Below are 22,536 nucleotides of genomic sequence, written 5' to 3' on the forward strand. Positions count from 1 at the left end.
GGGCAGGCCCCCGTCTGGTTGCCTCCGACACGTCTGTGTCGAGCCTGTTGTTAGCAAGGTTCACTTGCCCCGCGTAGGGAAAAGCTGGACATGCGAGGGTCATGAGGCTGGAGGAGGCCAGGCACAGTGGCTTTCACGCTGGGACACTAGCGTCCAGCGGTGCCTCCGTGGTTCTGTCCTTACCCATCCCCAGGAAACGGGCCGTCAGAAATGAAGGCGTCCGGTGCTACCAAGGGTGAGTGCACCGGTCTTCCCAAGACCCCGAAGCCCGTGGTTCAGGGCTACTGAGTGCGACTTGCCCACGAGCTGGGGACGCCTCCCTCGTGGCCCCAACCACGCAGAGCGCCCGCCATCCTGTACACGGAGGAAGAGGTACAGATCTCACGGACAAGCACCCCCACCGACTCTCAGATTGGCAAACGTGATCTGGTAGGTACTATCGGGAGCTTACAAGGCGCCTGGGGCTGGCCCTGTATGTTCTGGTCCTCTTCACAGCAGAGAACAAGTGATTTCCTGGAGAACAAATGCACCCAGGGCGGGGGTGCGCTGCCTGGCGGCCCCCTGTCCCGTGCAGCTCCCAGAGGAGCTGGCGAGACCCCAGCAGGCTTTGCGGGAAACAGGCTTCCTGGGGGCACCGTGTAAGGGACCTTATGCAGCCTTGTGTTCTCAAGGACGGGAGCTGGTGGCAGGGAGTGCCCTCTCGGGGGCCACCCACCCCGCTGGCGGTTCCCTCTGCAAGCCTGGGGACACTGGACCCGTTCCCTGGCCCCTGTCTTGTCCCGGCAGCAGCAGAGCCTGGCTATTCCTCACTAGGAGGCTGATGATGGCGCTCTGCCTATGGACTGTCTTGTTTTCAGCCTGAGCCTCGTTCAGTAAGAATGTTCTGGACTCGTGGCTCTCCCACAGGCCTATTCCCCCACAGCGATCCATCTGAGGCACAGCGTGGACGTGCTCTCCCCAGGGAGCGGAAGGGAGGGAAGGACCGTGAGAGAGGACCAGCAGATCCCGACGGTCCGCGCGGCCAGTCCGCCCACCGTGCTGGGGGTGGGCCCCAACCGGGAACACCCATTACCGAGCGTGGGCCCAGAGAGCGGTGACACCCACGTAGTCCCGCCTGCAGAGCGGACGCGGGACATACTTACCGGCACCTTCATCTTGAAGTCATCTCTATTGAATTTGAACGCAAGGTCAGAGAGAGTCCTTTGGAAAAACCCCGTTGGGCGCAGAACCAGGACGAGCTGGAGGTTTGCTGGGAAGGACGCCTGCAAGAGAACAGAAGGGCCGTGGGCAGACGTGCAGCTGAGTCCAGGGTCCTCACGTGCCTGCTGCTGACGGCGCGGTCCGGGCGGGGAGGACATCACACGGGAACAGAAGTGGCTGCTGACACCAGGCTCTGTAGAGACAGCCCCCTTCTTAAAAGAAAAGGAGAAGGTCACACTGCTGGGGCAAACACGGGACGTGTGTTATCAACTGTGAGGTCTAAAGCCTTGTTTCAGGCTGAATGGTGTCCCCTCAAATTCACACATCAAGCCCAAACCCCAGTGCCTTGGGATGTGACTTTTTGGAGACAAGGTCTTTATAGAGCTGACCAAGTTTGCGTGAGGTCATTACTGTGGCCCCGAAGCCAATATTCCTGGTCCTTATGGAAGGGAGATACTTGGGCGTGGACACACAGGGAGACGCCGCGTGAAGTCGGGGGACACGTCTACCAGCCAAGGAGCTCCAGAGATCGCCAGAACCCTCCAGAACCTGGGAGAGGGACAGCTTCTCCCTCACAGCCCCAGGACCAACCTGCCGGCACCTTCACCGCGGACCTCGGGCTCCAGGCTGTGAGCCCGTGACTCTGCTGTTTCCAGCCCCCTCTCTGTGGGTGCTTTGCGAGGACAGTCCCAGGGAACTAAGACACTTGTCAAATGAGAGCAAAGCCATACAGACACATATATGCATTCCTAAGACCAAGACAGAGGTAAGCGCCCACCCCGTGCACACCCGTCTTCAGATTCAGTTACATGAATATGTTCTGCTACCGGCCCTGCTTCAAGGTGCGTGACCTCGGGCAACCTACTTGCCTCCCTGTGCCTCTGTTTCCCCATCTGTACCACAGGGACAAAACGTGCCTTCCCCGCGCACACTCCTAACGCACGCGCAGCGTACCGTGCTTGCACGAAGCCTCGGAAACGAGGCGCGACAGACATTTAGTAAAAGCCTATTCGAGGCGCCGGATGATTTCTAGACGCTGATTCCCGGGGAGACCCCATTACTAAAAGGAGACATTCTGAAGGAACTCAGTTTGATTTCTGGCTACCTGGGCCGAACGCAGCTGAGACATGATATGCAGCAAAGAACGGCACAGCCTGGAACAGACGAAGCAGCACGGAGTGCGACGGGAGACCCTGCTGTGCCCACGCGCTCTCTGCAGCTCACGCATCCATGTGCCTCAGCGTCTTCACCGTCCACCCGCCGACGGACGCTCAGGATGCGGCCACACCCCGGGGCTCCCTCACATCCACCCTGCTCTCGGCAGGACCAGGGCCAGGAGCCGGCGGTGGAGCTGCCCTGCCTTCTCCCCCCAGTCCGCCCCATCCCGTCCAGCAGGCGTCCCTGGGAGAGCCTCACTCGGGAACAGAGACACGCCCGTCAGTCTTCGTGAGGCCCTGGCAGCGGGACCTCAACAACATGTGTGCATGGGCGGGAAGGTGTCACTGCCTGGGTGTGGCCCCCCAACGCCCCGTGCCAGCGTTGCCCCTAGCAGGGGATGCCCCTGGACGGCCCTCAGGCCCCGGGGGCCCCTCGAGCGTTGGGTCCAGTGGGTCTCACAGGGGCTGGAGCTCCTGGGAGAAGCTGGTGCTGTAGGAGCAGGGACCCTGTGACAGCTGTGCTCCTGGCCCACAGGCCTCGGGGTCGCCCAGGTCAAAACAGCTGACAATGGGGTCCTGGCCTCACCCTCAAGGCCCCAAGGCTGGATCTGCACTGAATGAGCCCCCGGGCCCTCTGAGGCCGGGCCTGATCTCCACATGACAGCAAATCCGTGGAACAGAAAAAGAGCCAGAAGGGCCTTGACCAAGGTCTGGACCCGTGCGCACGGGGTGACCGATACTGGAGCCTTGCTGGTGACAGCGACTGGTCAGGGCTCGGCCCACACCCCGGGCTCTCCTGGTCGCCCCTTCCTCTCGGGCCCCGTGGCCAGTCCCAAAGCCTGTGCACTCTCCCTCCAGCTCCTGTCCCGGACTCCCCACCTCTCCCCTGAGCAAGCTCCGCATCCCCCCTCCCCGCCCCACAATGCTGCCCTGAGCCTATTTTCCTCGGAAGTGCCACTGTGACCCCTGTGAGTGTCAGCTGAGACATGACACCCTCCTGAGCAAACCTTCCAGAGATTTCCCCACTCGGCAAACAAACCAGAGGCCAGAGCCCGGCCCGCAGTGGCCTCCCTGACCTCAGCCCTGCCCCGCCCAACGCCCCTGGTCCCGAGGGCCTCACTCCACAAGGAAACCTACATGCCCCCTGCTTCTCTTCAGGTTCGCCCCCAACACGTGGCTCCCATCTCTGCGTCTCTGCTGCACGTGCCCCTGACCCAATGACCGGCGACTGTCCTGGGGGGGCCCGCCCGCCCCCGGCCACCACTCGGGGGCCACAGCAAGCGCCTCACCTTCCCTCGCGGTTTCTCTTGCATCTCCGGCCGCCTGCACACCAGAGCCCGCTGTGTCTGGGGATGGTCCGGCGCTGCCTTGTCGGGGTGTGAAGCCACCACCCGCACTGCTGACTTTGGCTGTCTCCGCCCCTGTGCCCTGGCCTTCTGGGGAGGGCCCCCCCACACCTGTGGGGGCCGTTGTCCCCAGATCCCCCAGGGCAGTGCTCACACTCGGCCATCCGCGGCACCTGGGTGGGCGGACAGTCGTGCCCTCCCCGGGGTCCCCGACACGTCTGCACTGCCACTGCAGTGCTGGGGGACAGGACATGGGCAGTGGGGCACGGGGGGCTGTGTTCCAGCACCAACCAGCCTGCTGCAGCCTCCACATTGGGCCACGTTCACCCGCTGGCCCACAGCCGGGCCGGGGCACCCCGAGGGCACCCATGTGCCAGCAAACTGGGCCAGGTGCCTGCAGCGCGGCCGGCAGGGGACTGAGACTGGAGCAGCCCCTCGAGCAGGGAGCCCATCCTCGCTCCCGTTCACGCGGGCGGCCCCCATGTGGTTTGGCTCCTTTGTGCAGAAAGGAAACGACTCAGAGAAGCAGCGGTGAAGGTCGGAGACCCTGCGGGCAGATTCTGGGTCACCTGTCCACGCGGAGGCTGCGAGAACCTCTCACCAACATCTGCGAAGCTGGCCACCACTATTTAAGGAAAGCTCCTTACGAAAGTCTCCCCCAGAGGCAACAATGAGTCATCTTCTCTAAATGTCAATATCGCTTTCATCACCCTCCTTCCCTCCTCTTGGCAGGTGCACCGCGAGGACAAGAGTGTGGACTTAGCGGAGGAAGCCAAGCTGTCCTGCCGAGATTTCACTTGGGTTAACCCCACGGGCAGTGGGGGCCGCACGTGGCCGGAGGTGGGAAACGCTCTCTCCCCACCTTCTCTCTGCTCTGGTCTTCCTGATGCCGTGTCTTCCTGAATCTTCCACGAAGGAGAGCGGCCGTAAGACCCCGGCCACGCGAGAAGCCGTTAACGTCCCACACAAACACGTACTCTGAGCACAAGAGCAGTGATCAAACTTTCTCTGGGTTGGACTCGAGTGTACGTACTAAGAGCTGGGGAAGCGCCAACAGTAACGTTTCACTGTACAAACAGGTAACGGGAAGGAGGATTTGGGATGAGGGCTACGAATTTCCTTAGTGATCGCGGAAGGGTTGTGACAGGTTCTGTAAGGTCGGATGATATTGTTTACTTTCCGACCTCGGAACGCTCACAGTGTGACGGCCATACAAAGCCATCTGGAGACAGAGTGAAGTGGTTTCTGGATAAACATCCTAGAGGCTCCTGTGCGTCCAGTGTCGCCTCCACCGGGAAGCCCTCCTGGTGCTCACACTGCTCCTGTCTTCACCTCCATCGGTGCTCGGCACTTTGTGCTTAGACTCTAGTAAGTGGCACATGGTAGGAGCTCACTCCCTTGTTTAATGCAAGGTTATTTTGCCACGTGTAGAATATTTACCAGACGACCTAAAGACCCTGCACCCCGGGACACTTCACGTTGCACCTTTTCTGCACACACGGATGGCACTGGCCTCACAGGCAGAAACCACAGTCCTGCCCCATGTGACTGAAAGTGCCTTCAGCTGGAACCTTCTTCAGCAGCGTGCTCTGGGACACGGATGGGCTTGAATCAGGCTAGCTCAAGACGGAAGTCCATATACTCCGTTACGAATGCCCATATACTCACACGCACGCTCGCACGCACAGGCGCAGGGCAGGTGGGCTAAAATGGGAAACGGAGCCCCAGGGGAGCATGCTTGGGTGTTTTCCAAAAGACACCTTCGTCCGCGGACGGTGCAGACTGAGCCAGCGCATCCTCGGCCCTGGGTCTCCCTGTTTGCCCCCCTGTCCGCCGGCTGTGACCACAACTGTGACAGACGAGCGTGCCCATCGCCCCCGACACCCCCACAGAGCTGACGCAGGAGACAGGGCAAGCCTGATTTTAGGGACTCTGGACTTTGGCTCCTTATTTTTCTATTCCAAGCCAAGCTGAAGGCTTCCAGACGGAAACAACACCTCGCAACGAGCAAGGCTCTGCTCAGGAGCTGGCACGCATGGTGGCTCAAAATAGCCCCAAATGATAGGCTGTTATCACATGCCGCGTCGCACTCGGGCGGCCAAACGCATCTGGAGATGCAGGCAGCCTCCGTACCAGTTTGCAGCAAACTGTGGCCCAGGCGCTCGGGGGGACCGTCCAGGGGGCAGCGCATAGAAACCCTGTCAAGGGTGCTGGCCGGGCTGGCGTTAGCTCGTGGCTTCCCCAGAGCCTCCCAGATGGAAGCACAGGCCCACCGAAGCTGGAGGTCCAGGTTCACAGCCCCGGCTGGCAGCGCCAGTGGGTTGACTCTGTCCCCACCCTGCTCTCCTGCATGGGGACAAGCGTGCCAGCTCCATCTCCCACCTCCTGTCCCCACTGCGGAGCCATGGTGGAGGTCCCACCCCCACACCCTGGCTCAGAGATGGACACACGCAGGGCAATGGGCCTGGCTCGCAGCCTCCCGACCTCCTGCAGGCCCGCTCGGCGCTGCCTCCAGCACCCCCTGTGTGTTTGCAGCTCTGCTCACAACCCATGTCACAGCATCTGTCAGCTGTCTGCACCCCACTTGGGTGCACACTTTTGCTCATTTCCCGCTTGTATCTCCAACACCCCAATCCCGCACAGTGCCGGGCACATAGCAGACTCTCAATAAACGTGCTCAAAGTACGAGCAGATGTTTGGGCATTCGTGGGGCCAGTGAATTCATGTAATAAAAAGAACTGGAGTTAAAGAGAAGTTTTGACAACTATGCTGGGAAAACGTTAACTTCTGGGGTTTCTAAACCAGTACTGGGGAACCCCAAGACTTATGGGAAAAAAGAAATTCTAAAAACTTTTATTTTTATGGTGTACAAATTTGTGCAAAAATATTAAAACTCAAACACCAACTTTTCAGTTTTGATTTTCACAAAACGAAGGTTCAAAGATGAGCCAGCATGCTTTAGAAATCTACCTGGTCGTGAAGTCAAGGACACAGGAAACCAGGACGGCTCTTGGCAGGTAGGGGCTCTGCACTCCTGGCCCAGGTCTGCTCCGGGCCACATGGCTCAATGGCAGTGGGCACCCACAGGCCACTTCAGTTCTTAAAAATAATTTGTCTTTCTTAAAAAACTATCCCGTATTTGGGGACACTCCTGTGTCTAACCAGGTGACAGACGGCCTCGAGAGACAGTCACGGAGAACCTATCTCATCTGGGGCCTGGGCGGGGTGCCTGCCCCACGAAGATGGGCTGGACTTCCAGGAACCCGTGACGCGTGGCAGGCGTGGCCGTGCCTTCCAGGGCAGGAGGCCGTGTGGAGCACTGTGCCGTGGGAGGCTGGGAGGACGGAGGAGAAAGAGGAGCGGAGGCTGCCTGCCGTGCTGGGACGAGGGCCCTCCGGGGACAAGCGTGGGTGCAGGGGGACAGGAAGGCAGTTTCTGGCACGGAGGAGATGCCCGTGACCGCCTCAGCAAAGAGCCTGATGCCTGAGACCGCCACATCATGACGCGCTTGAACGTGCGTTAGGTCAGGGCTGGATAAACGGAGAAGATCTGGAGAGATGATTTACAGTTGAAAAGCGTTATTATAACAGTGTTCCCTTCTGAAACGATGACACCCTTGACAGGGAAGGTCTTGGTATTCAACCCAGGACCAACGTACTGACTTGAGAAATACTTTTCTTAAGTCTATTGTGTATCTGACTGTGTTTCTTACAATTTAATTCTTAACTTGGCTGCCCTGTGACATCACATGCAAACTTCCTTTAAAATCTAAAATAATGAAATGGACACATTGGCTGTTAACTGCTGATGACATATCAAAAGGGTTTTGTAGGCTTCACAGGATTTTAAAACAAAATCTAATTTTATAACAAGTCTATTTCTCTTGAAACATTTCAAAATGTTTTCATTTGTTTCATAAATGATGGCACGGAAGTGTGTGGGGGTGGGGACGGGGAGCGGGACACCCTTGGGGGGATGGGGGGGAGACACGCGTGGGGGGTGGGGACTAGGGGGAGGAACATGTGTGGTGGTGGGGATGAGGGGAGGGACACGAGTGGGGGGTGGGGATGAGGGGAGGGACATGCATGGGGGTGGGGACGAGGAGCGGGACATGCTTGTGCGGGGTGAGGATGGGGACACGCGTGTAGGGGGTGGGGACGAAGGGAGGGACATGTGTGGGGGTGGGGACGGGGAGCAGGACATGTGTGTGGGGGGTGGGGACGGGGAGAGGGACGTGTACTGGGTGGTACAGGGAGACATTTTTTCAGTAAGAAAAAGGCGGGATCCCGAAGCCCGGGGTCAGGTTTGCAGGGAAGCCCTGCAGGTGTAAGAACAGACACCAAGGCCCTAATTGCCGTCAGGATGTGGAGTGAGGCAATCTGCGGGAAGGGAGTGGGTCTTCCATTCCACCCAGAACCGTAGCCCAGCTGCCTCTCAGGTCAGCAGCCAAGACAGTTTGAATGCAAGACCCAGAGCCAGAGGTTAGGAGGATTTTACTCCGTCAGGGGTTAGGGGTTTAGGAACTGCCTGGGAGCAGCAGAGCCGTCCCCGCCAACAACCCCGGCTCTGGCGCTCCGGTCCCCTGCTGCCGAGAGCGAGCGTGGGGGACGCGCTCCACATGGAGCTCGTGGGCAGGGCAGAAGCTGCTGACTTCACTCTTCCCTCCCGAACTGTTCCTGCGGCTAAAAACAGCCACAGAGCAGCCGCCACAGCAGCCGCCCTTCTGCGCGAGAAAGCTGGCAACGGGGTCCCTGCTGCAGGCTCGGGTACAGGAAGGATGAGGTGTCTGGGTTGTTGGAACACTACAGGGTAACAGCCCTTTTGGAAAGGAAAACGTCAGTTAGGAAAAGCTGATCTTTCAGACTTGCAGGCTGAAGACTCTGTACGACACTGGACGTCCTGTTAACTCAGGACCTTGAGCTCGATTTAAGGATGAACACACGTCCAGTCCTTAGAATTGCCCATACTGTATGGTCAGAACAAACCCGCTGGTGGAGCTGTTGTAAATGATAACAAGCCCCCTAAGAGTGAGCCCATCTGAGAACACACACACGTGTGCACACACACACACACGTGTGCACACACACGCTCCAGCGGCTCAAGCAGCCCCGGGGGGACGTGGGCTCCCAGGTGACCCCTGGCCCTGCCTCAGGCCGCTGGGGCTGGTGCAGCGTGGACTAGTAGGACACAAGCTGCCGCCAGGCAGACGCGTGGCTAGGACAGAAACAGTACCGTCACCCGGCCCCGGGGATGAGCAGAGGCAGGTGTCCCAGAGCCCGGCACCAACACTTACTGCTATTCGCAGGATCGATGCCTTCACCGAGGTCCATTTGTCCTGCCTCCGGTCTATGACCAGGATGAATCCGATGCCAGCATCCTGTAAGCTGAAACGAGCAGAGAGAGCTGCAGTTAGCGTGTGCAGCAGACTCAGGGCTTTCGCGAAGCGCCGAGAAAACCTTACATGGAGAGATTCCTCCTAGAATCCTGGGGCGGCTTCCGCACTGCACGGTAAAATGCATGCCAAGTAAGTGTCTGAGCAGACTGCAGCATTTCCACGAGCCTTGTCCACGCAACTTCCAGAACGTGCTCTTATCTAAAGATGGACAGATGCCTCCCATATGCTGCTCACACTCCCAGCCCCACGCCGGCCGTCTCACAGCACAAAGACCCCAGCAGACCCCCTCCTGGAGCTCCGTCACCTCTGCTCCACCCTAAGAGCCAATCATTTTTCTTTCCGGGTTGACCAGCTGGCTAAGCCCCCAAAACAAGTTTAATGATCCGTACATCACATCAGTCCTGGCCCGTGAGGTCCCTGCGTGTGTCCCCGTTATATAATCACTCTTGATGGCATGGCTACACTTTCGGGAGAAGATCCCCGAGGCATCCGCAGGCTCACAAGCATCTGTTGGGAACGGGAGGCAAGAAATGGCTCCTTCTAACAGCAACATCTGTGGTAGAGAGAATGCTGAGTCGCCGTGAAATGACAAGTCCGTCCTGCCTCAGCCCAACGCACGAGCCTGAGTCACCGCGGAGAACAGGGAGGTCCGCTTCCGCTGGGTAACTTCACTCCAAGCCAATGGTGCAGCGCCAGCCGCCACCGCCCGCCCATCCCCGCGGAGGGAAGATGGGCACGCCCAGGGGCTGGCTCGAATTGCCAATTCCCCAGAGTCTGTGAACGCATGTGAGGAAGCCACTTCTGGGTTTAAAGGAAAATCAGAATCCCACGGAGCACACGGGAAGATGCAGTCCGGAAAGGCTCTGCTGCCTGCACAATCACATAACAAGCCAGGGCGTCCACGTGTCCTTACTGAGGTGTCGGGGGCCACGGCGATGCACCGAGCAGTGTGCTGCCGGCTCCGTGGGCTCCCCCACGTCCAGCTGGCTACAGCTGCCTGGCTCAGTAACGGCAGAGGCCTTGCAGGTAAATGCACACAGACACCGCTTTCATCCGGAGCAGCCTTTCCGCGTGGAGACGAGAGCCCCCGCGTGCACACACGGCGAGAAGCCACGACCGCGTTTCACAGCTGCGTGGGGCGCCCCCCGTACAACTGTCTTCGGAGCTGGCTTAGCCCTCTTGCAGGGAAGGTCTGTTTGTCACTTGAGCGTCAGGGCCGGGAGCCAGGGCTCCACGGCGGTCTTGCTCCCCGCGCGGTGCCAGCCCGCTCGTCTGCTTCAGGCTGCGCAGGCCGGCGAGGAAGCTGCGAGGCGAGGGAAACGCCAGATCCCGGGCTCCATCCTGGGCCGGCCGCGGGAGCCCAGGGAGCCACGGCAGGGAGGACAGGAAAGAGCATCTCCGGGCGAGCTCCGCCCACAACAGGTGCTCTGCTGAGCCTCCCCCTCCCAACCAACCAGCCACCCACCCTTGTTGGAGGGGCTCTCACAGCCTCAGATGCGCTGAGCAGAGACTCACCTGGGCTCTCACCCTTCCTGACGTGGAAGAGAATGGAGGGCCCAGAGACGCTCGTTTCCACTGTGCACACCATGAACCACCAGCCCAAGAGAATGCACCCCCTTCTCTGGGAGAAGCAGTGCCAACGAGGCTGGGACGGGAGAGGGCTCGGGGCGGCTCCTCAGCGCACCACGGAGCATCTTGACTTCCTTTCCTCCAAAACGGGCACCCAAACAGTGCCCCCTCTTGGGGCCGCTGGGAGGGTTAATGGGCCGTTCCTGTAAACCCACCACGTGCTCGAGCACTGTGGATTCTCACTTGCTGCCCGACTCCGTGTCTCTCCTCTGTGGAGAAGAAGGTCCGACTCCGTGAACAAGGCATGATCCCTGCCTCCCCTTCTTGCTAAACCGGAGCTTTGATCCTGGTGGGGACTGCCTGTCGTCTGTGACGGGCAGGTCCCCTTCGTCATTCCACATCAGACCTCGGAACGCCACACCTCGTTTGAGCTCCCGAACCCAGAACATTCTCTCCCGTGGCCCAAACGCACCCATTTTCTGCCACAGAGCTCACCACGCTGGGCCCCATGCCGAGCCCCATGCCCTCAGCAGAGTGTTTGCGCTTATGCAACGCACGGCCACGTGGCAGGGCAGCCCCAGGGCCTCAGCCCCACTCCCCCACGTTGCTTCCACACTGCCACTGTCGTAATCGGAAGACCAGCCTCACAAACAGGCATTGATCAAAATACAGCAAGAAACCCGCCACCAACAGCCCAAATTCAAAAAAACAAATAAAATTACAGGTGAAATACAAGAGAGGGGGTAGTGCCTGGGGGGCTCAGTCAGTTAACTGTCTGACTCTTGGTTTCAGCTCAGATCTTGATTTCAGGGTCGTGAGTTCAAGCCCTAAAAAACGAACACACACACACACACACACACACACACACACACACACACACACAGAGTGTGTTACATTAACTTGTCCCCCAGGCCAGGCAGGGACCCTCTTGTCCCTCTTGTGCTTCGGGACTGCCAAGGGCAGATCTACTTCTTTTAATCCTCTTGATGGTCCCCTGAGGTAGGGACCACTATCTCTCCAGCCCAGAGCCGAGCAATGGAGGCTCAGAGAGGTTGAGTCACTTGCCTAAAGTCTCACAGCAGATGAGCACAGATGGGGTGAACCCCGTGGTCTGGCTCTGGGTGCTGTTGGTCACCTGCAAGCCACCTCCCAGGCCAAGTCTACCCTGTGGAACAGAGCAGCCCCCTCCTCCCTCCCATCCCCAGGCATACGTCCAGGGGACAGGGCGGCTCACGCTTCGATCTCTGAGAAGCCACCCCCCAGGGAGCTCGGTGCTCCAGGCCTTGGGCTGGTGGTGCTGAAGGGGGCGGCCGTGGGGGAAGCTGGCAGCCACAAGGAAGTGTTCCTAGTGTGCAGGACACACACAGCCCAGCGGACGCACAGACACCTGCCTCCAGCCCCTAAAGAGTCGGTGAGGCTGGTGAGCTCACTTCTGGCCCCAATAATCAAAAGAGGCACAGAGCTCTTGCAAAGTCTGTTTCTGGGACTCGGCCACACTGGTGCCCTCTCCCACACCTGGGTGGCCTTGGTGGCCCAGGCCCACAGCCCTGTCATGTGGGTGCACCCTCCCCATCCCCGGGCGGGAGCAGGGAGCAGCGTGAGAACAGTCTGGAAGCAAGGGCGGGGCGGTCCCCTGATGGTGACGTCTGTGGTCAGCTGCATCCCATTTGTCCTGCTCCTGGCTTAGCTGCATCTCGTTGCCCAGACCCGGCAGGGAGTGTGGGACTCGCCTGTTTACGCCAGGTCGTCACAGAGCCGGGCAGGTGGAGTCACAAATGGAAGCCAGGATCACAGGGCGAGAAAGCCTCAGCAGAGAGTGGCCGTGTTGGGCCAGCAGAGGGACGGAGCACCCATACAGGTCACAGCCTGCTGCTTCTCAAACGGCAGCGTGCACACAGGACTCCTAGGCTGCTATGTACGCAGACCTGGGTGCAGGAGGCCTCAGTGGGGCCACCTTTCTAACGAGATCCTGAACGCTCCTGCTGGTCCGGGGCCACACCTGCGTGGCCAGTCCTGCGGATGAGCCCTGAGGGCTTTCTATGACATAGAGATGCCGGCCCTGATCCAGCTTCTGTCCTAGGAGAGCCCGGAGCAGGTCCGGACACTGGGGAATGGGGGGCTGCTGCTGGACCTGGGGCCTGGGTGGGGTCAGCAGGCAAGTGAGGACGGGGCGGGGGGGGAGGGTGAGCAGCCTGGGAATCAACTGTCCCCAGACTCACGATGAGGTGACATCGGGGTGGAGTGGAGTTGGGGGGCCCAAGGACACAGTAGGGAGGTGTGGGGGGGTGGGCATCATGCTAGCAGGAGGGGGTAGAGGGGAGCACTCAGGTGGGGGCTGGCAGGGTGCACACGGTGACATCTAGAGGAAAGGCCGTTAAGAAGAAGTCTTGGGGCACCAGGACTTCCGGGAGCAGCAGAGGGCTGGGTGGGGTCCCGTCGACGCCCCTTCCACCCCGTGGCTGGTCCCCTTCCGTGGCTTGCACAGGGCGGCGGGGCTCTCAGGAGACAACTTGGGGGGCAGCTTCCCACAGCAGCTTGCAACCCACGCTGGCCACACGCATGGTTTGGGCACGTGGGGTGCCCGTCACAGGAACCTACAAAAGCCCATCACCAGGATTAAGGATGCTTTCTGACCAATGGTGCCCTCTTGCGGTCGGAAGTGAAGGCTGCCTGAGACCCAGGCAGGCCCGGGGTGCCGCACCAGGAATGTGGGGGACAGGCCAACTTCACAGGCTGCGCTAGTGGGCAAGTCTAGGAACCCCCCACCCTCTCTCCTCCCTAGGCATGGCCACGGGGTCCCAGCCACCTGCCGGGAGGGGATGTTTGGGAATCCTCCTTGCCCGGCTTTCTGAGGGGGTCAGAGCAGGGGAGCAAGTCCTGGTGCTTTTCTGGTCTTCTAGAAGCCGGGATGATGGGCCGGTCCTAAGAAAGCCCTGCTTCACGCAAACCCATCAATATTGGGACATCTGTCTTCCCATGAGCTCAGTCCAGACTTCAAGCACCATAGGGAGGGGAGCCTGGAGTTGTCCCCTGGACTCAAGGGAGGCTGTGGGCTGCACCTGCTTCCCTGCTGGGCACTCTGCATGCTTCCTGAGCCCCGGCCCCACTGGGAGAGCCCTCGCTGCCCCCCTAGCCAGAGCGTCACCCGAGGGTGCTTGACCCAGTTGTTTGAAGTTAGTGGGTGTGGGGGGAGGGGCGCATCGGGCTTGTTCCACACCGCCTCCTTCCCTGGGCAGACAAGCGGCTTCTTAGGAAAACAGCTGGCATTAAGCTGATGGTTTTGGACAAACCACGGGCTCACCTTTCTTGCTTCCTTTTAAACTGGGAATTAGTGACCCCACTGCTTGGAAGGGCTGGGACAGGATCACGTGACCCTCTCACTGGGCAGACCCAGAGGTGGGCCTTTCTGGGGCTCCGTAGCTAGGCTGGGGTACACCGGGAAGGACCCCTGTGACCCCAAGCTGCCTCTGTCCTTGTGTGCGTGAGGGAGAGCGTTTGGTCACATGCCATCTCTGGCGGCCGCTGTGGGTCGTTTGATGCCTCTCCTGGAACCTCTGATCTGACGCTGACTGACCACACACCACTCACGTGTGCCTCCTGCCCGTGTCCTTCCGTGCCTGGTCCCCCACCCGGCTCTCAGGTAGACACGGGGCTCCTGAACACGTCAGCCCCCCTCCAGTGCCAGCCCAGCTACAGGGGCCTTGAGTTCACCTCTGCCCTGCACTGGAGGCAGGGGCCACTGCTCCCCTCCCCACACCCCTCCAGCCCGCCGAGGGTCCCTGTCTCCTGCACCCAGTGCTGAGGACCTGAGGGTCCGCTGATCTGCACCAGTCCCTCACCTGCCAGGGCTCATTCCCTCGCTCCCATGTCCACACTCACACACCATCCACGGCCCCTCACCAATCCCACTGGCTTGCAACTTTCCTTCCACCAGCAGCAAAACGGTCTCCTTAACTGTGGCAACAAATCCCTTTACAGAAGTTAAACTTTTGCCTCGGAAAGATTGATATGCAGACGGACACAGTCAGGTGTGTCCTGACTGACCTGCAGCAACCAGCCCAGAAAACCAGCCCACAGACAGCCAGGCTGCCATCAAGAAGTCACCCCTGCAGGAAGGTCACTGCTGTCTCCAGCAGCAATCCTGGAAGCCAGACACCACCTCCCCCCTGCCCCAGGCCACCTGCCCCCGATGGCCGGGATGTGGTCAGTCACCGCCACTTCCCCAACTCTTGTCCTGAGTCCTGGGGCCAACCAGAGAAAGCCCAAGGTGCTTGCCTGACCATCCCACAGGTCCCGCTTCTGGTTAGCTATTCCGGTGTCCCGGCCAGCGCCTACGTCAGCCCCCGAGCTGTCCCCGGCCGGTGCCTATGTCAGGGCCCCCCCACCCCAGAGCCATCCCAGCCAGTGCCTAGACCAGGGCCCCCAACCCTGAACCGTTCCCGGCCAGAGCTCATGTCAGCCCCCCTCCCCCCACCAGCCATCCCTGTGCCGCCCTGAGCTCTCCCCGCCCCACCTGCCTGAGTCTCTGCCACACGCACGTGTCGGTGGCCTGGCCAACGCCCTGCTGCCGGGAGCTCTGATTCCACAGCCTCTGCTGTTCTCACCTGGGGGACTGCACATGTCTCCACCCGTCTAACTCAGAATAGATGCGTATGTATCAATCAGTGCCTCCAAAATGCGGTTGTGGTCATCTGGGCCCCAGGGTCAGGGTGCCCATGGGTGAGCATCGGGACATGCAGCTTCCCGGGCCTGTGAAGCCACGGTCTCCCCACCTTGGAGCAGAGGGCTCCTGAGGCCCTGGAGTATCACCCCAGACCTGCACCGTCCAGTCTGCTGGGGGTGCGGCAGCCGCTCCCCAGGGCAGGACCCCGGGCCTCAGGACGGATGTGGTCTGAGGGTCCCACACCACTAAGTCAGGTCTGTATCTCTGAGCGATGTTTCCTGGAATGCAAACACTTAAAGGTCATAGCAAGCCAGGCAGCCTCATGGTCTGTGTGGAAAGAGAAGGTGAAGGGTTTAAGGAGAGACAGCAGCCAGGCGGGGTGTTCAGAGCACCCACAGCTCCCGCTGGGCCTGGGGCTCACGGCCCGTAGCTGGAGAAGGGCGAGAAGGGACCACGGCTACACTGGATGCCTCACCAGCGTCAGGGCTGGGGTGACAGTGAGCATTTCCGAGCCCAGGAGGCTGGCTCAGTGCAGGCACCGCAGGAGACAAGGCCGGTGGTGGTGGGCAGGCCTGGCAGGAGGCGGAGTCACAGGCTGGCACGTGTCCCAGACCATCCCTGGCCGGTGGCAGGACAGCTGTCAGGCACGGCACAGCCCTCCATGGCAGGGCCCCAGGGTCCCTGAAGGCTGGGCCAGCCTGGGGGCCAGGCAGGTGTCTGGGTGTGGGCGGCAGGGCGGGAGCCCGGCCTCAGGCAGGAGCTGCCCCTCCCAGGCCTCACTGAATCACAGCAAGGCCTCTCTCTCTCTCCCCGTCACCCTACGGTCAGACACCAGTCTACAGATGTTAGCAGATGTCGAGAGACCTTGTCTTCCTCTGTAAGGAGATGTCGTGGGCACCTTTCTCTGCCCGTGTGACTCAGAGGCCCAGGTCTGAACACTGAGAACGTGATCGATCCCCTGAGCTCTGCATCCTGAACTTCCGGGCTGTTTTGTCTCTCTTCTTAGGATTCAAAAACTTGCCCTGTTATACCATTTTTGCAACATGTTTATCTAATACTGGTCAGTGTTTCATCCCAGAATGCAAAACAGAGAAAAAAACTCCAAGCGCCTTTTAAAAACCCTCCCGCACACGGTAACCTATTTGTTCCGAGTCACACGGGCTCCCGTCAGGGCTGCTGAGCCGCAGGGGGGCGTCGCGTGAGCTGCAGGTATGCGGGCGCCGGTCACAAAGCAATGACGTCACCTCTCCTTCACAGAGGAAGGAACAGCCCATTTCAAAAACCCCGCAGGAACTTCTCTGAAGAGCCTGAAACCTGGCATTTTTATGTTCTTTATATTCCAGCCCCCTCCCCCCATATCAATTTGTTTTTGACAAAAACAAACACAGAAAACCCAACTATGATATCAGTGAGTCACCCTGAATGTACCTGGAACGTAACTTGTGACGTGGGGCGGGAGCTGGAACACGCACGGGCCGCCAGCAGCTCCGCCGTCCTGGTTTACGCGAGCCCACACAGCGCGTGAGGGAGCCGGGCATTCTATCTATTTTCAGAGGCCGATTTCTAACCCAGCTCAGAAACATCGCTTCCTCCACCAACCGACGGATCAGCAGTGCGGTCTGTCCACATGGGCGCACCACAGACGGAGCTGGTGGGCGGGCCAGACACAGAAGGACACGCCCCGTAGGATCCCGCTTCCGTGCGGCTCCTGGAGTGTCGGATTCACGGTGTTGAACAGGACGGTATCACTTCGGGGAGCAAGAAGGTTCTAGAGACGCGTTGCACAACAACGGGAACATACTTAGCACTGCTGGCCGGTGCACGGAGAGATGGTTATGGTGGTAAGCTGTATGTTACGAATATCTACCATCATCTTTTTAATCGCTATTTAAAAAATCCTAAAAACCACATAAATCCCTTAAATACATTATAAAAAGGGGGGGCGCATACTGTCAGCCAGTTCTTTGCAATCATGGAGTGAACTGCTCCCCAGGGCCATAAGGTACCACCCTGGGAAGTCAGACGCATGCAGAGAACCTTCCGGAATCTCATTACCTGCCTCAGGCTCATGCTGCAGGCCTGGAACACAGCAGTCCAGGACCTGGGCCCTCTTCTTCCTTTCGCTGCTCGCAGCCCAGACTTTATCTACCCTGCGTCTGCCTCAGGCATCTCCTCTCCACCTGCAGCTGAAACCTGAGGGCCGCCTGTCCCCTGCGCCCCCTCCAGCCCTGTGGGGCGGACGTGCTGCAGGATGACAGCGGCCAAGGAGGGCTTCCCAACCCGCAGCCCATGCCTCAGCGTGGTTCCCTCCCAGCAAAACGTCTTTATTTCCAAGTAGGGCAAGAGCCGTGGTCTCCGCTCTTGGGCAGGAGCCAGCATACTAATCTCCTGCCCTTTTCTTCATAAATCAGGACGTGGCCGCTGGTGACCTGATCCCCTGTCATGGACGGAACCGGTCCACATCTGAGCTGCCCAGCGTGGCCACATGTGAACAAAAATATGGGGAGCATGACCAACTCCTGAATTTTCCCCTTCAGTCAGTTTTCATTTTTAAGTGTAAATGGCCACACGTGGCTATGGCTATCACACCAGGTGGCAGTGACAGAGAAGGGTCATCACAACAAAGAAGGGGGCTGCAGGGGACGGGCAGGAGCAGCGCATGGCCAGGAAGACAGAGAGACAGTGTGGAGGAGGCCAGCGCGGTGGGCTGTGGTCACTGAGCTCCCAGAGCTTCAGGCCACGTGGGATGACGGGCTGAACAAAGTCGTGGACAGCAAAACCCTTTTACTTGCTAGTCACGGAGCTGGGGGAAGGCCCTCCCCACCGTGGCGTCTGAGAGGCGTGACACACGGCCCACCCCCAGGCGTTCCATCTCAGAACCCAGAACCAGCTACACCCTGGACAGAGGCCTCTGAAGGGAGACGGGAGCACAGGCGAAGTCGTGTTCGGTGGGCAGGTTTGATGTGATTCAGCTACTAACGGCACGGGCTCCCCGGGGCTGCCCGGAAGGGTCCCCGTGACACGCTCTGGAGAGGAGCGGGGCCGTGCCGGGCGCGCCGTGCCTCCCAGCGTGGAGACGCGTGCGCCTGGATGCAACGAGGTTTCGACCGTACCAAACTCTGACCTACGTGGGGACGGAGGCCGGCGGTAGGTGGGACTTCCACTTCTCACGTGCACAGTGTGAACTGTTCAGTACATACCTACACACGCACACTATCCGTCTACACTCAGACGTCACGGCAAATCCAACCGGAAATCACACTGGCAGCAGGAAATAAGGTGCTTCCTGGGCACCTGCTTCTCCACTTCATCTCAGTGCACGCAAACCGTGTGCGGGCGCATGTCCGTGCCAGCATGTGCACACATGTGCGCATGCATGTGCGCACGCGTGCGTGTACTTGCATGTTTGTGCACACACGTGTGGGAGGGCTATATGTGCCCAGCACAGAGGCCAGCTGGGGCACAGGATCTCTCTCTCCCTAGCAGCTAGGAGATTTGAACCAGCCAAGGAAAGTCAAAGTCATTGTCAGCTTCAATGAACTCCAGAAGCTCCTGAATTATGATTTAATTGTGCTGAGGAGAGACCGTGGAGGAAAGTGATCTTCCAAACACTGGGGGGGAGGGGTGCATGAGGCCTCCGGGGCCCAGCACAGGTGGCGGGGGGGGGGGGGGCCCTGCGCGGTTCCTGTGTGGAAGGGCAAGTCCAGGGCTGCTAAATCGGTTTTTCAAAGAGAAGTCCGAAATCTCTCAATGTTGGCAATTCTATGCACATGTGACTCTGCATAAGTGTGCGTGTGTGTGCGAGCGTGTGTGTGCATGTGCACGTGTGAGTGTGTGCATATGTGTGAGTGTGCATGTGCATGTGTGAGTGTGCATGTGCGCGCGCATGTGCACGTGTGAGCATGTGCATATATGTGTGAGTGTGCATGTGCACGTGTGAGCGTGTGCATATGTGCACATGTGAGTGTGCATGTGTGTGCATGTGCACATGTGAGCGTGTGCATATGTGTGACTGTGCATGTGCACGTGTGAGCGTGTGCATATGTGCACGTGTGAGTGTGCATGCGTGTGTGCATGTGCACGTGTGAGCGTGTGCATATATGTGCGAGTGTGCATGTGCACGTGTGAGCGTGTGCATATGTGCACGTGTGTGCATGCGTGTGCACGTGTGTGCATGCGCAGGGTGAGCATGTGCATATATGTGTGAGTGTGCATGTGCACGTGTGAGCGTGTGCATGTGCGCACGTGTGAGTGTGCATGCGTGTGTGCATGTGCACGGGTGAGCATGTGCATATATGTGTGTGCACGTGCACGTGTGAGCGTGTGCATATATGTGTGTGCACGTGCACGTGTGAGCGTGTGCATATGTGCACGTGTGAGTGTGCATGCGTGCGTGCGTGTGTGCACGTGCAAGTGTGCATGTGTACGTGTGAGCGCGTGCATATGTGTGCGCGTGAGTGCGTGTGTGCACGAGTGTGCGTGTGCACGTGTAAGTGTGCATGTGCGAGCGTGTGCATATGTGCGTGCGTGAGTGTGCGTGTGTGTGTGCACGTGTGAGTGTGCATATGCACCTGCCTGTGTGAAGTAGCCTTGAGTGACTCTGTTTGTGGGGACGGATGGGATCACACTGAGTTTGGAAACTACTTTGGCCACAGGGTGGGTAGGACAAGACCAGCTCCACCACCAGGTGAGAGGAAAGAAGGAGGTGGCTTGGAAGGGGAAGGAGTCCAGGGTGTGGCATGCATGAGAGGGAGGGGGTCCAGGGTGTGGAAGCAGGAGGGGGAGGGGGGTCCAGGGTGTGGAATGCAGGAGGGGGAGGGGGTCAAGGGTGTGGAACACAGGAGGGGAAGGGGGGTCCCAGGTGTAGAACTGCAAGAGTGGGAGGGGGTCCAGGGTGTGGAATGCAGGAGGGGGAGGGGGTCAAGGGTGTGGAACACAGGAGGGGAAGGGGGGTCCCAGGTGTAGAACTGCAAGAGTGGGAGGGGGTCCAGGGTGTGGAATGCAGGAGGGGAAGGGGGTCAAGAGTGTGGAACACAGGAGGGGGAGGGGGGTCCCAGGTGTAGAACTGCAAGAGTGGGAGGGGGTCCAGTGTGTGGAACTGCGGGCGGGGGAAGGGGGAAGGGGTCCAGGGTCTGGAACTCAGGAGGGGGGGGTCCAGGGTATGGCATGCATGAGAGGGAGGGTGTCCAGGTTCTGGAAGGCAGGAGGGGGAGGGGGTCCCGGGTGTGGAACACAGAGGGGGATGATGTCCAGGTTTAGAACCACAGGAGCAGAGGGGCAGAGAGGTTCAGGGGCTGGAGCCTGGGGCAGCTGTACCCCCTGGCCGGGCTCTGTAATCCCTGTCCCGGTTTGCTTAGTAATGGACTAAAAGAACATGGTTAGACATAAGAGAAATCAAACTGGTGCCACTTTTGTTTCTATGGAGTAATTCCCAGCAGCGTAAATATGTCTTTATGTCTTTCATCTTAAACAAAACCTGGTCCTCGTCCCTCTCTCCAGCTGCCTGGCCCCTCTCTTTGCTTCCCTTGTCTCCGAGTCTTCTCTGCCAGTTTTTGTTAAATTTAGTCCATTCGATATATCGCTCCCAACCCTCCATCAAGACTGTTCTCGCCAGGGTCCCAGCGGCCTGCTGTCCTGAGACTCGTGCCGAGGTCCAGGCTCTGACGCTACTTCCCCACAAGGCGACCATACCGTGCCCGGCTGCAGCTGGGACACCTGGGAGGGAGGGGCCCCTAAGCAGCTGCAGGCCCCATGCAGGTGGTCGCCCCAGCTGGGACACCGGGGGGCTCCCCTCCTCGCCCCCACCTGACCCAGGGCCTCACCCCACGAATGCCCATGACTCCCAAACCTAGAGGCCGCTGGGACCGCGCATCCAGGTTCACATGCAGCTCCCGCCTCCTCCCGGCTCCTTCCCTGCTCGGGTGACCGCTCCCCCAGACCTTGGGGCCATGTGCCCTGCTGCCTCCTGGTGGGGACACCACGCTGCCCGGGGACTGCAGCCCCTCCCACAACATGCCTTTGCCCCCTTTCACTGACACGAACCCCTCTTGAGGGGGCCCCGAAGGCCAGGGTGCCAGCCACTCCCCCCACGACTGGGCCCCTCACCTCCCTTCTCTCTCTTTCCACAATTCACACCCCTGTGCACAACCGGCTTCATTCCCTGAGACATAAGTAGCGGGATTTTATTTTGTTCACCGTTGGATCCAAGTGTGCCCGGAACTGGATGTTTCTCACAGAGACAAGGTGACCGGCCCAGGGCACCTCTCTCTGGCTTCCTCTCTGCCTTGCACAGGTCTGCGCACAGGTCACAGAGACCACCCGGGCGGCCGGGCCTGGCAGACGGTGCTGAGTGAGCCCCAGGAGGAACGGCCAGCGTCCTAGGGATCTGGACGGCGAGACCCAGCCCTCAGCCCAGCCGAGAGCTCACCGGGCCGCCTGCACAGCGGCCACCACGGCCACCACGCTGCTGGACGCCGGCGGACTGCTGCCGAACGCTCCCGGCACCTTTCCACGTTCCCTCCACTGAGGTTTTCCGAAGACCGCGAAGGCATTTCCTGCTCACGTGCATGTGCTGCACGTGGACAAAGCCCGCCATGGTGCGAAGCGGGATTTCAACAGTAACTGCCAGTCGGCGTCGGAGCGGAAGCCGGGGCATTTGCACTAACGTGAGGACGACCAGTGCAACACCTGGTACCGCGTTTTCGAAGATGAAATTAAAGCTGGGTTTAAACACCGTGAGTTAACGTCTCAGAGAAGCAGTCTGTGTGTGAGCTCTGCGTTCGGCTGTCACCTCCATGGGAAAGCCCACGCCAGGCCGTCCTCCTGTCCTTCCAGCTGGCGGCAGCATCAGCCGCGCAGCCACAGTGCACACCAGCCCATGCGAGGGGCTCCTCCCTGAGTGCTTGAAGGGGCCCCGCCCAACTCCCCGACCCTTGGGTCAGGACAGAGAGCTGCACAGGGGAGCTGCACAGGGCCGAGCGATGGCCCCACTCGTGTGCCACGGTCTCCCGCCAGCACCGGCTGGCCCTCGCCCTGGAGACGTGGGCACAGGGCCTTGGCTTTCCCTGCGTGCATGGTTTCTGCCCCGTGGTTTTGGTGAGCACCGGGCTGTGCCGGAATGCAGCTGGTCCAGGCTCCGGAGGAAGCTCGCACTTTCCTTTTCCTTAGAGCTCTGCCCAAACAGTTCTCTCTTTCAGAGCCGGCCTC

The 22,536-nt window shown here is 59.7% G+C and overlaps 1 protein-coding gene across 21 annotated transcripts in view; it reads right to left on the bottom strand.

The window, feature by feature from the left end:
* Nucleotides 1-22,536, bottom strand: part of MCF2L (MCF.2 cell line derived transforming sequence like) — a 139,567-nt gene that overhangs the window by 26,887 nt on the left and 90,144 nt on the right. For 17 of the 21 annotated variants that reach the window (XM_087864953.1, XM_087864955.1, XM_087864959.1 and 14 more), the window contains 2 exons: nucleotides 8,997-9,087; nucleotides 1,143-1,262 (listed from right to left, as the gene is read on the bottom strand). In XM_087864953.1, coding sequence (XP_087721079.1) covers nucleotides 1,143-1,262; nucleotides 8,997-9,087 — 211 coding nt within the window. Of the gene's footprint in view, nucleotides 1-1,142; nucleotides 1,263-8,996; nucleotides 9,088-9,164; nucleotides 9,467-9,487; nucleotides 12,078-22,536 lie in introns of those variants that run through there. The other 4 variants (XM_087864960.1, XM_087864962.1, XM_045772998.2 and 1 more) reach the window with 4 other exon arrangements.

The sequence above is a fragment of the Ursus americanus genome, chromosome 10, assembly GCF_024610735.1.
Source record: "Ursus americanus isolate L20-20 chromosome 10, mUrsAme1.1.p, whole genome shotgun sequence".
Taxonomy (NCBI): domain Eukaryota; kingdom Metazoa; phylum Chordata; class Mammalia; order Carnivora; family Ursidae; genus Ursus; species Ursus americanus.